The 13,349-nt window shown below is 50.8% G+C and overlaps 1 protein-coding gene across 7 annotated transcripts in view; it reads left to right on the forward strand.

Annotated features, from left to right (window-relative positions):
* The window catches only part of Fgfr1 (fibroblast growth factor receptor 1), a 45,435-nt gene extending 32,526 nt beyond the window's left edge, over positions 1-12,909 (forward strand). For 4 of the 7 annotated variants that reach the window (XM_051170052.1, XM_051170054.1, XM_051170056.1 and 1 more), the window contains 13 exons: positions 123-246; positions 1,379-1,569; positions 3,575-3,719; positions 6,057-6,259; positions 7,023-7,168; positions 7,580-7,701; positions 8,123-8,233; positions 8,613-8,803; positions 10,496-10,618; positions 10,810-10,880; positions 11,205-11,342; positions 11,631-11,736; positions 11,843-12,909. In XM_051170052.1, the coding sequence (XP_051026009.1) occupies positions 123-246; positions 1,379-1,569; positions 3,575-3,719; positions 6,057-6,259; positions 7,023-7,168; positions 7,580-7,701; positions 8,123-8,233; positions 8,613-8,803; positions 10,496-10,618; positions 10,810-10,880; positions 11,205-11,342; positions 11,631-11,736; positions 11,843-12,019 (1,848 nt within the window). In that variant the 3' untranslated portion in view covers positions 12,020-12,909. The remainder of the gene's footprint in view (positions 1-122; positions 247-1,378; positions 1,570-3,574; positions 3,720-6,056; positions 6,260-7,022; positions 7,169-7,579; positions 7,702-8,122; positions 8,234-8,612; positions 8,804-10,495; positions 10,619-10,809; positions 10,881-11,204; positions 11,343-11,630; positions 11,737-11,842) is intronic. The other 3 variants (XM_051170053.1, XM_051170055.1, XM_051170058.1) reach the window with 1 other exon arrangement.
* The last annotated feature ends 440 nt before the right edge of the window (positions 12,910-13,349 follow it).

Genomic DNA, 13,349 nt, shown 5'->3' on the forward strand with positions numbered 1-13,349 from the left:
AGACCGCGAACTAGTCCATCTATACTTTGTGTTGGCTAACGGTGCAGCACTGGCCATATGTGCTGCTTTCATGTGCATTCTCCCTCAGACCTTCAGCAAAGTCCCTCGTCCCTGTCCTACAGGTCCGTTATGCCACCTGGAGCATCATAATGGACTCTGTGGTGCCGTCTGACAAGGGCAACTACACCTGCATCGTGGAGAACGAGTATGGCAGTATTAACCACACCTACCAGCTTGATGTTGTGGGTAAGAAGACCAAGGTTAAGGGGGCCAAGAGTCAGTCAGAGGACAGGGAAAGAGAGGAAAAGGCAGTTGAGGAGCGTGAGGCTCTGGACATTTGGCCTATACTTCTTACTTTGAGCCCCAGTGTTCCCTCCCTCCCTCCCTCCTGTTGTTCCTTCCAATTTGAGATATGATCTCAGGCTTTAGCTCAGGCTACTTTGGAACTCACCGTGTAGCGCAGCCTAGCTTTGAACTCATGGTGATCCTCCTGCTCTCGCCTCTCAAGTGCTAAGATTATAGACATGGGCCTGCCTTAAGCCTCACACATCTCTCTCCCTCCCTCCCTCCCTCCCCCATCTCCCCCATCTCCCTTTTTCCCTCCCTCCCTCCCTCCATCTCCCTCTCTCCCTCCCCCAAGCCCCCCCCCCTTCCTTTTATTTATTCACTTTTTAAGATAGCATCTCTCTATGTATCCCTGGTTGTCTTAGAACTTGCTCTGTACACCAGGCTGGCCTTGAACTCACCCGAGATCTGCCTGTTCTGCCTTCCTGACTGTTGGAATTAAAGACAAGCACTACTGTTCCTGGCTTATCTTTTTGTTTGTTGAATTCGTTCACTAGGCAACAGCTACTGTTACCCTACATGTGTTGAAAGATACAGCTTGATACAGTGATGAGAAGATATAATAGTTGCTGTTGTTTAATGAACACTGCTAATATGCCAGGTCTATAAATCCATGCCCTGAACTTTGTCCTTCGTGTCCTTGCAGTATAGGCACAATTAGAGTAGCTATAGGCCAAGTGCACACACTGAGGTACAGAGGCCAAGTGCCTTGAAATGCAGACTCCGAGGTGTACCCACTTGGTGGTATCCTGGAAGACAGGCGGAATGGAGTATTGTTCATCTCAGGGCTGTGATTGTAGAGGTCCTGGGTCTTCTGATATGGTCCAGGGTCTCACATGCTGGAATCTGAGGGTGTGTCTGTTCAGACAAGAGATTTGTTTGTGGGTACGGGACTGGAAGAAATAGCGTCCCTTCTTTTTAAGAAGCTGGGAAGGATACTGGGGAGTCAGTGTAGGTCTTACTTTGGTCAGCATCCCAGCCAGGACCAGGCCCTTGAACCCTCAACACATCCATCCTTATCCTTCCTCCACAGAGCGATCACCTCACCGGCCCATCCTTCAGGCAGGGTTGCCTGCCAACAAGACCGTGGCCTTGGGCAGCAACGTGGAGTTCATGTGTAAGGTGTACAGTGACCCTCAGCCCCACATCCAGTGGCTGAAGCACATCGAGGTGAACGGGAGCAAGATTGGGCCAGACAACTTGCCGTACGTCCAGATTCTGAAGGTAATCCTCACCTCATTGTTGGTTAGTTTTCCAGGAAGGTCACATGTCCCCCCAGGGCTCAGTGCCTGGGATTAGGGCTCAGCCTTACCTATAAGGCACATACTCCTTCTTAGTAGGGATCTAGCCACAGGCTGGTGACAGCAGAAGATGGGGGTGACCTAGGAACAGAGGGTGAGGTGGGCCATGCTGGTTGCTGGTTCCTAATGAGTGACTCAGTATGTTGGGTCAGTAATTCAAGGAAGGCATTGAAACTCTTGCTTGCTTGTGGCCTGGGACCACAGCCTTCCAACAACAAATGTTTCCCACTGTCCATCTTGGTCGTTTCCTTGTTATCATCTTTTGACAAACATGGTAAATGACATAAGGGGTTTGCTCAAGTGGCTGGGAAAGTAAATGCCACCTATAAATTCTATGCCGTTTGAGGAGTAATGGCATTTTCTTCCTTTTTCCTCTCACTCCCAGCCTCTCATTGACCCTGTATGCTCCATTAATCCAGGGACGTAATTGGCTAAGTCTCCAGTGGATCTTGCTGCAGGAAAAAACAGAAGTTAGACCCCACCCTCCCCTACCTTGGCTGTCTGTCCTACAGATTTACTGCCTGTCCCTTCTCTTTGCCATTGGGAACAAAAGGGGCCAGCTTTAGCTTTGGGTCTTGGAGCTCTTTCTCCAATTACAAGTTCCCACCCCAGGCTTGGAGGAGGGAGTTTAACACACAACGAATACTTGCTTTGGGACAGTGACCCCTCTCCTCCCACCTCCTCTCCTTTCCCTTCTCCCCTTAACATTTCCCTTTTTCTTCTTTGCTTTCCCTGCCCCCTTTCCCTTCTGTTTTGCTATTTTAGCCTCCCCTCTCCCACGGTTTCATTTTGTCCCACTCGGAAGACTGTAGGCCCCAGTGTCTCCCTTGCCTTGGCTCCCAGGAGCACAGTGTGGCCACATCTCAGTGTTTGCCCAACTGACTGGTGTGTCGTTGGTTTGTTCCAGCATTCGGGGATTAATAGCTCGGATGCGGAGGTGCTGACACTGTTCAATGTGACAGAGGCCCAGAGCGGGGAGTATGTGTGTAAGGTTTCCAATTATATTGGTGAAGCTAACCAGTCTGCGTGGCTCACTGTCACCAGACCTGTGGCAAAAGGTAATGGGGAGATGGATGGGACCCTGTACTGGGTACTTGATTTAGGCCCCACACTGTTGGGGCAGGTTGGGAAGCCAGCACCGACTCTACCTTTCTCCTACTGTGTTCCTAATGCCCAGAGCCATGGAAAAATCCCTGGCTTGGGGGGCCTGGTTTGGTTTGGTACTATGTTGGTTATCTGTGGCTCCCTTTGTGCCTTATATGTGTGTGTTTGTGTGTGTGTGTTTTCTCTCTCTCTCTCTCTCTCTCTCTCTCTCTCTCTCTCTCTCTCTCTCTCTCTCTCTCTCTCTCTCTCTCTCTCTCTCTCTGTGTGTGTGTGTGTGTGTAGGTACTTGTGCTTATCATGGACTTGTGAGATGTTAGGAATGATGCTTCAGACTGATTTTCAGTGGTGGCTAAGAGAAGGAACCAGGTATTGTTTTCCAAGCCAGTACCGTGTGTGTGTGTGTGTGTGTGTGTGTGTGTGTGTGTGTGTGTGTGTGTGTCTGTGTAGATTGTCTTTCTTTCCCTGCCGTCTGTACCCACTGACTCTCTTTACCTAAAACCAAACAGCCCCCCACCTGCCAGGTCCTATTTCTCCATGCTGCCCACCGCCCGCATGCTTGGCTGGGCCAGTGGCTGCCAGCGTCTGGTGAAGGGTCGTAACCAAGCCGTCGTCTCCTCAGGTCTGCCGGAGCACCTCCCTCAGGGCCTCACTCTTTTCCTCTAACAGGTTTCGCTGCCTGGTGGTTTTCTGCCTTGTTGCAATGGAGATGCTAGGGAGCATCTCTTCCTCTGGTTTCGGTCCCCTTCTCTGTCCCCTCTGTTTCTCTGCCTCCCCGAGGTCTCATGTCCTGTGCTTGTCCATTTTGCTCCCGTCGTCTCTTCTAGACTGCTGGAGTCAATACCACCGACAAGGAAATGGAGGTGCTTCACCTACGGAATGTCTCCTTTGAGGATGCGGGGGAGTATACGTGCTTGGCGGGTAACTCTATCGGACTCTCCCATCACTCTGCATGGTTGACCGTTCTGGAAGGTATACACTGCACCGATCCTTTCCATGTCCTGTCTTTGCCATGGGAGCGGTGCATCCATTACAGGCCTGGGGAGAGCCAGGAAGGGACGGCTCCCGTCTGTTCTGTGACCTTTTTTGCTCCGGCTTTGAGGCACATGCAGGTGGGGTTCCTGGGTTTTCAGGAAGCGATGTGGCAGCCTCCCCTGCACATGTGTATCTGGCTATCTCCCCGGTCAGTGTAATGCATGCATGAGCTCTGGGTTTACCTCGCAGCAGGGCTTTCCAGGGCAGGCTCCTTCCATCCTTGGGTAAGCCCTCATCCATTTGGTACTGAGGGTCTGAATTACAGGGTCTTCTTTGGCCAGTCCCAGGAATATCAGCAAGAAAGGCCCTGGACCTCTTCTCCTTGAATACAGGTTCTTGGCCAATATAAGAGCTTAAGGCTTCTGTGGAGCGTTGCTGGCCCGCCCACTCTTCATTCTTCTGTACTTTGACATGGCTGGATAGCGAGCTTCAACTACCTTAAGAAAGGCCTGTTGGGGGCTGGAGAGATGGCTCAGAGGTTAAGAGCACCGACTGCTCTTCCAGAGGTCCTGAGTTCAATTCCCAGCAACTACATGGTGGCTCACAACCATCTATAATGTGATCTGAGGCCCTCTTCTGGCCTGCAGGTGTACATGCAGGCAGAGCACTATATACACAATAAATAAATAATAAAAAGAAAGAAAGAAAGGCCTGTCTTAGGCACTCAGAAGCCCTGATGGTACCCATTTGACCTCTCTGGCCATCCCTCCTGGCCTCCCTTCCCAAGCTGGGAGATCTGTTGTCTGTGTGGCAGCCAGGAAGGAAGGAGCCCTGCAGCCTTGCCGGGTGGTGGGCTGGTGACCACAGGACCAGTATGGTTTTGCCTGCATGTGGCCTGAGCGCTGCTTCTCTGCAGCTGCTAAGAGCATCTCTTCTGTCCTCTTCCCTTCCACCTCGCTTGCCCAGCACTGCCACTAGCATCCTGTCTTTATCATTGTTACGGTCTCTCTCTGTGTAGTCTGCTCCCTGTAAGTCTTCATTTCCTGACACTGGGGGGAAAGGACAAATAGGACACTTTGCCTGTCATCGGCTCTGTTATCTCCTTGTTGGGCTGGGAGGACTCCCCGGGGGGGGGGTCACTTTTTCTTTGGCTGGCTGAGGTTTTGGAGGGAGGACTGTTGGAGGGGGGCAGCAAGGAGGTGCCCAGTAGGTGGGCACTGTTTCTTGTGCTGAAGGGAAAGCTAGACAAACTGGCAAGTGGGGATGAGTGTGCATCTTAGTTGGACTTACTATTGCCGTGGTGGTAAAACCCCATGAGCAGAAGCAACTTAGGAAGAAAAGGGTTTATTCTGCTTACTCTTCTGTGTAACAGTTCTTTCGTCATCAAAGGCAGTCGGGCAGAAACTTAAACGGGGCACAAACCTGCAGGTGGGAGCGGATACAGAGGCCAGGAAGGGTTGTTGCTTACTGGCAAGCTCAGCCTGCTTGCATACAGTACCCAGGACCACCTGGATGACATCATGCACAGTGGGCTGGGCCCTCCCCCATCAATCACTGATGAAGAGAATGCCTTACAGGCTTGCCTACAGCCCACTCTTATGGAGGCATTTTCTCAATTGTGGTGCCCTCCTTTCAGATGACTTTAGCTGTGTCAAGTTGACATAAGCACAGTGTATGAACTCTAAGTAGAAGTGAAAGAACACTGTAAAATGATGCCATGCCCCACCCTCATCTCCCATTTCCTTACATTTTAGGAATCCTGTGGGGCCACGAATAAATTTCCTAAGAACTGCCAGATAAATGCCTGTGTTTTTTTTTTCATCTAGAGGCGTATTTAGGCATTAAATTTATTTTGCCTGTGTTTTAGCCGTTTACTGATCCAACAGATGTGGCAGGTGTTTAGTAAGACACAGGATGGCTACTGGGAGCATTCACGAGTCTTCACTCTGAGTGATGCTCTATGACTTGTGCTTTGAGGACCGTGCTGTCCCTTGGGCATAAGAGCCTGTCTCCATATGACCTATGTGCACAGCACTGAGGACGTCCTGGTACCCATCTAACCCAGTAGTGAGCTAAGCAAGGAGGCCCTGCAGGATAGTCTAGACTTCGCCCTCTATGGCCTCTGAGTTTAAGGATATCGAAGGATGCCTCTAAGGTCCCAAGGTGTCTGGTCCTTTGGATGCCAGACTTGCCGTCTACGTTGGGATCTAGCTGGATTCTCCCCTTCCCTACAAGTTCCCAGGGGAAAGGAACAGGTGTTGGGTTTCTCCCGGGGCATAACTCTCATGAGCAAAGCACCCATGACCTGCTGACACCCTATCCACACTGACTCAGCCCTGGAAGAGAGGCCAGCTGTGATGACGTCACCGCTCTACCTGGAAATCATCATCTACTGCACCGGGGCCTTCCTGATCTCCTGCATGGTGGGCTCTGTCATCATCTACAAGATGCGGAGTGGCACCAAGAAGAGCGACTTCCATAGCCAGATGGCTGTACACAAGCTGGCCAAGAGCATCCCTCTGCGCAGACAGGTAACAGAAAGTAGATGGGGGATCCGCAGGCTCACCGCCGCCTTGCCTCCAGGGCCTATTCCCTCCCCTCCCCTCCTGGCTGTTCTTTGTCTTCCACTTTTGGACTTTGTCCCAACCTCTGGACCAGACACATTGGAACATTATAAACTAACTCTGGCTCTATGCCTAGCCACCCTGTACCCCAGCCACAAAGGCCTCATTCTGTCACCTGAGACACAGTGGGAAGAAATGGGTTAGAAGGTGCGGGTATGTGGAAGGATGAACTATTCTTCAGAACACTGCTGACCCAGAAAAGTGCCTTGGGGATTAGCAATCCATAAATGGGAGGCAGAGTTTTTGCAAAGAATTCGGGACAAGAAAAGAACCGTTTAGGCTGGAAGAGGTATAATTGGTATGCGCATTGAATAGGTGAGTAAAATGGAAAGACTTTTGGGGTTTTTTTGGGACAAGATTTCTGGGTGTAGCCCTGGCTGTCCTGGAACTAGTTCCGTAGACCAGGCTGGCCTCCAACTCACAGAGTTCTGCCTACTTCTGCCTCCCGAGTGCTGGGATTAAAGGCATGCGCCACAACCGCCTGGCTCCAGAAAGACTTTTTGATGGTAGAAATTGCTCAGTCATAGAGTATCTGTCCATACAGGTGTTTTTCACACCACACTGTTAAGTGATGGAAGCGAGTCTACGTCACAGCAAGAAGCTGGGGATTCGGGATGAGTCAGCTGCCGCTTCACCTTCTCCTTGCTAGAAAGGGTGACCCCACTCTTTTCTACAGGTGTCAGCTGACTCCAGCGCGTCCATGAACTCTGGGGTTCTCCTGGTTCGGCCGTCACGACTCTCCTCCAGCGGGACCCCCATGCTAGCTGGAGTCTCTGAATATGAACTTCCTGAAGATCCCCGCTGGGAGCTGCCACGAGACAGGTATGACTGCTGTGGCTTTCCACTGAGGAAACCCCACGCTTGGTATTCTAGCCGTAGAAATTGTGTAGGCTGAGGCCTTCTAGGTAGTGAAAAGGCACACGATGCCTCTAAAAACAGCAGCCCTACTGCTCCCTGCTCTCGATTGAGCGAAATACCAGAGAAGTGGGGATGAGCTGTCCTAGAAATGTTTGCCCTTCCTAGGTGATGGTGGCAGCACACGCCTTTAATACCAGCACTTGGGGAGGCAGAGGCAGGTGGATCTCTGTGAGTTCGAGGCCAGCCTGGTCTACAGAGTGAGTCCAGGACACCCAAGGCTACACAGAGAAAACCCTGTCTCAAAAAGCCAGGAGAAGGGTGTAGTTTGACCTTTACCAGCCCTGACTGTCACTCCCTGTTTGTTTTCCGCTCAAGACTGGTCTTAGGCAAACCCCTTGGAGAGGGCTGCTTTGGGCAGGTAGTATTGGCAGAGGCCATCGGGCTGGATAAAGACAAACCCAACCGTGTGACCAAAGTGGCCGTGAAGATGTTGAAGCGTGAGTAATGCTTCTTGTTCCTGCCTGAGCAATGTTAGGTCTGGATCAAATAGCATGCGTTCTATGATTCTGCATTGCTCTCGCCTGCTACACTCCCTGAGGGGGCAGATCTAGGGGTGGAGGGGGATGGCACAACCCCCAGTGTTTAAAATCTCACCTTGTTTCTTAATGGTGACCTGGCTCAGGTGCTCATCTTAGTCCCATAAACTGGCTGATTTTTTTTTTTTCTCTCACGGTCGTCTCCAGCCACATTCAGTACCGCAGGGAGGTAGAGGTTCCTGGATGGGAAAGTGGGAGGGAAGAAAGCAAGTCCCGGAGAAACGAAGGGGCTCCTCCTGGACCTGCTCCCCGGCCCCGAGCCCCCCGGCTATTAGGTGTCCTTCCTACCTCCCTCACCTTACTCTCTGGTTTGTCTGTGAAGCTGATGCAACAGAGAAGGACTTGTCGGATCTCATCTCCGAGATGGAGATGATGAAGATGATCGGGAAGCACAAGAACATCATCAACCTGCTGGGGGCATGCACGCAGGACGGTAGGTGGCGGCTCCGGGGTCAGGGCTTGGGCTCTGGGCATCAACCTGCTGGGGGCATGCACGCAGGACGGTAGGTGGCGGCTCCGGGGTCAGGGCTTGGGCTCTGGGCATCGGCCAAGAGACTGGCCGGCCCCATTGGCATTCACTCATCAATACCTAGACTTAGTGTGTGAATTGGGGCAAGGATGTTATTGGAGGCTCCTACCCTCAGCTTTGCTTGGAAGCTTTCTGGATTACACTAGCTTTCTTTGGGCAGAATAACTATCCCGTTCCCCTCCAGAGGAGGAGGCAGGAAAGAGGGACATAAATGGCTTGTGACAATAGGAGGGAAGGGCTTCTGATGTTTTTGAACTGACCTGTGGTCTCTCTGTGCTTGCAGGTCCTCTCTATGTCATTGTGGAGTATGCCTCCAAAGGCAACCTCCGGGAGTATCTACAGGCCAGGAGGCCTCCCGGGCTGGAATATTGCTACAACCCCAGCCACAATCCCGAGGAACAGCTATCTTCCAAAGATCTGGTCTCCTGTGCCTATCAGGTGGCTCGGGGCATGGAGTATCTTGCCTCTAAGAAGGTATGGCGCCGGAATGCATCCCTTCCCACCAAAGGCAGGATGGACCTGAACCCACCTAGCGCTTAGTTTATGACCACATAGTCAACGCTGCCCTTGAGCTCCTCGTTTTTCTGCCTCAGTCTCCCTGTGCTAGTATGCTAGCATGCACTACCATACCTGGCTCCAGCTTACGGCCCCTTGTGTTGTATTAGGCTCTCAGAGAGTTGGGAGAGCGCTTGTAGCCTTGGGGTCAGATTGATTTAGGTTTAAGTTTATATAACCACTTTCTGCATAGATTCAGGCAGCTTCCCCTTCCTTCCTCCTCCCCAACAGGGTTTCTCTGTGTAGCCTTGGCTGTCCTGAACTCACTTTGTAGACCAGATTGGCCTCAAACTCACAGTAGTCCACCTGCCTCTGCCTCCCGAGTGCTGGGATTAGAGCCCTGGGCCACCATGCCCGGCCCTCAGGCAGCTACTTTTTAATTTACATGTTTTTCTTTTTGAAATTAAGGTCCCAATTTGTTTGTTTGTTTGTTTTTTGTTTTTTGTTGTTGTTTTTTTGTTTTTTTTGTTTTGGTTTTTCAAGACAGGGTTTCTCTGTGTAGCCTTGGCCATCCTGGACTCACTTTGTAGACCAGGCTGGCCTCGAACTCACAGCGATCCACCTGCCTCTGCCTCCCAAGTGCTGGGATTAAAGGCGTGCACCACCATGCCCGGCTAAGGTCCCAATTTGTAACAGAGGTCAACCTCAGATTCATTGTGTAGCACAGGCCGGCCTTAAATTTGTAATTATTATACCTCAGTTTCTCAAGTGTTGGGATTACATGCATGTGCCACTAAACCCAGCCTTTTATTTCTTCTTTTATTATTATTATTTTTTTTTTTTAAGATTTACTTATTTGCCAGGTGGTGGTGGCACAAGCCTTTAATCGCAGCACTTGGGAGGCAGAGGAAGGTGGATCTCTGTGAGTTTGAGACCAGCCTCTAGTCTATGTAGAGCAAATTCCAAGACAGTCAAAGCTATACAGAGAAACCGTGTTTTGGGGAAAAAATTTAATTTTTAAAAATTTATTTATTTTATGTATATGAGGTACTCTACTTGCTTGTCTGACTGAATGACTAAAGAGAACATCAGATCCATTGTAGATGCTGTGAACCATGTGGTTTCTGGGACCTGAACTCAGGACTTCTGGGAGAGCAACCAGTGCTCTTTATCTCTCAAGCACCTGTATTTCTTCAGACACAAAATAAGAATACTTATTTCTATGTAGTACAATTATTGAGAGACTGAGATGGATTATGTTTGTGAAAGTGCCTGTCACAGGTTTCAGTGTTCACTGTATCTTTGCTTTAACTCCCTACACAGTGTAGTTCTGCCAGGGAGGACAGGGCTCCACATACACACCTCCATAGACCTAGCATAAGCCCAAACTATTTTGGGGGTACAAATCTAAAAGCTAAAGGTTAGGCTCAAGAAAGAAGACATAAAAGAGGGGCTCCCTAAAGTGATTTACTGAGAAGGCTCCAGCTGAACGTGTCTGGAACTAAATACTTGGGAGGGGGTGTCTAGAGGGTATGGAGGTACATGGGCCAAAGACCTGTGAGGCAAAATCGTCCTGCTGCCCACTACACAGTAAGTGCTGGAGTAGAGGAGACTAGATGGCTGAGTGGCAGTTCAGGGTTGTCATCTCTGCTTGTTCTTCCCTCTCTGCAGTGCATACACCGGGACCTGGCTGCCAGGAATGTCCTGGTGACAGAAGACAATGTAATGAAGATCGCAGACTTTGGCCTAGCTCGAGATATTCACCATATCGACTATTATAAAAAAACCACCAATGTAAGTTTCTCGCTTGGCATGGCCTGGGCCCTGTGCCACCAGACGTTTGTCCACTCTGATGTCTTTGCTATACTCGCATGGCGTGTTCCATGCCCTGGGTCCCACCCTCACTGCCCGGAACCATTATCTTTAATTTATCCCGTGAGTCGTCCGTGTCATTCCCCCCAACATACATACTATGCTGCTTGCAGGGCCGGCTGCCTGTGAAATGGATGGCACCCGAGGCATTGTTCGACCGGATCTACACCCACCAGAGTGATGTGTGAGTTTGAAACATGCAATTACATGGGATACACTGGGGTTAAGAATTCTAACAGTCCTGTACCCCAAGACTGATGAGAATCCCATGTGGTCATTAAGAGTGGATGGGAGGGAAATGAGCAGCGTGTTCCCACCTTCTCTGCATCGCCTCTTGCTACCCTCTTGTCTCCTGTGCCCTGCCCTCTGAACTTAAGGACTGTGTTGGGGCAGGAGAAGTTAAAGATGGGCACTTCCTACACTGACTTCTCAAGAGGACTTGGGAAAGAATCCCTAGGGCAGCCTAGCCCTGTGCTGCAAGTCACAGTGGCAGTGTGCTCTCCCATAGGTGGTCTTTTGGGGTGCTCTTGTGGGAAATCTTCACTTTGGGCGGCTCTCCATACCCTGGTGTGCCTGTGGAAGAACTCTTCAAGCTGCTGAAGGAGGGCCACCGAATGGACAAGCCCAGTAACTGCACCAATGAGCTGTAAGCATGAAGCGGGGAGAAGGCTAGGGGGAGAGTTGGTAGTCAACGCTGTTTGAGTCTGCCATTCACAAGCTGGGTTGGATGTTGGGGCAAACAGGGTTCCTTACGTAGTGACTCATGGAAGGTTCCTGAGGTCCTGAGCCAGGCTTAGAAGGAAGCAGGGGCATGGTGGGCAGAGGGTAAAAGCTCTGTGTTTGGAGGAAGTGGCCTCTCCAGCTGTCCATTCCCCAAGCCCTCGGGCTCACTCTGCCATTGCTCTCCCCGTTTGCCCTCACCATCCTGCTCTAGGTACATGATGATGCGGGACTGTTGGCATGCAGTGCCCTCCCAGCGGCCTACTTTCAAGCAGCTGGTGGAAGACCTGGATCGGATTGTGGCCTTGACCTCCAACCAGGTATGGCTGCCCTGGGCTGGAACTTGGGCCAACATCATGTAGGCACCTAAGGGGACACTGTCATAGGAAGGTTTGTGTGCCACCTACCTCTCCTCTCTTGTCACAGGAGTATCTGGATCTGTCGATGCCGCTGGACCAGTACTCTCCCAGCTTCCCTGACACTCGGAGCTCTACCTGCTCTTCAGGGGAGGATTCTGTCTTCTCTCACGAGCCGTTACCTGAGGAACCCTGTCTGCCCCGACACCCGACTCAGCTTGCCAATGGTGGACTCAAAAGACGCTGACTGCCAACCCTCCCCAGCCTTCCCCCAATTCCATCATCACCTGTGTCCCTCATCCTCAATTCCCTGCTGGACACACTGCCTTTCTCTTTCTCCTTTGCTGCTGGCAAGAGCCAGTGCATATCCAAGGCCTTCCTGTGTGGCCTACCCTATACCGTCACCCCCCTGAGACCCCTCTTCCTCTTCTTAGCCTGCTGTGTGAGAGAGGAGCCAAGAGGCAGGTACTTGATGGTAGCCACTTCCTCCTTCCTGGGTGTTGGACCAAGACCCACCCTGCTACCTGGCACGGCTTCAAGGCCTGGGGGGAGGGGGGGGTGTGGAAACAAGTGGAACAGGTGTGCAAGTGAGAGCTTACTGAGTATTCTTGTTGACCCATTAGCCCCTGTGTTCTGGTGGCAGGGGCCTTGGGGGCTACTGAAGCAAGGAAATTTCTGTTCAAGGCCTTCACTGACGGCAACCTTCTGCACCAGATGAATGGTACCAGTGGCTTCTTAATTCCAATATTAATTTGCTTTGCTGACCAAATACCTGGTACCAGAAGACAGGGAGGCAGAGATTGGGAGCAGTGATGTCCCCTCGGGCTGAGCCCTGGACCTGGGGTTCTGTACATAGCAATGAAAAGAACACAAAGTGTATAAATCTGAGTATATATTTACATGTCTTTTTAAAAGGGTCGTTACTAGAGATTTACCCATTGGGTGAGATGCCCCTGGTGGCTAGGAGGCATCGGTTGCTATATATTAAAAAACAAAACAAAAACAAAAAAAAAAAGGAAAATGTTTTTTAAAAGGTCATATATTTTTTGCTACTTTTGCTGTTTTATTTTTTTAAATTATGTTTTAAACCTATTTTCAGTTTAGGTCCCTCAATAAAAAAAAATTGCTGCTGCTTCATTTTTATCCTGGGCGTGTGAAAAGGGAGCAGGTATCCACTGTGGAGGAGGGAGACAGGGACGGAGGGGCCATGAGCTGTTGGCACTGCATGCTTTATATCCCTGTGGCCTCTTCCCCCTGGTCTGGGCGTCAAGAACCCCAGACAACCCTTCTATCTCTGATGCTTTGGAAAAGGCACAGGGCCAAGACCACAGGTTTGATTGTCTCCTCAGAGGAGAGGGTGAGGAAATGAGACCAACCAGAGACAGGGTAGAACATACAGAAGCATCGAAACTGCAACCCCAGACCCCGTGTAGGTGAGCCTGTGCATCTAAGAGAGAAAGTCTGTCACCCAGAGCTAGTTCTATATCCAGGTGTCTTGTCTTTCCCAACCTACTGTTCATTTTCCTCTCCCACATGGTATCCTCCCCTTCCTGTGTCCCAGTTAGCCAGCTTGGATC

The sequence above is a fragment of the Acomys russatus genome, chromosome 27 (assembly GCF_903995435.1).
Source record: "Acomys russatus chromosome 27, mAcoRus1.1, whole genome shotgun sequence".
NCBI classification, from domain to species: Eukaryota; Metazoa; Chordata; class Mammalia; order Rodentia; family Muridae; genus Acomys; species Acomys russatus.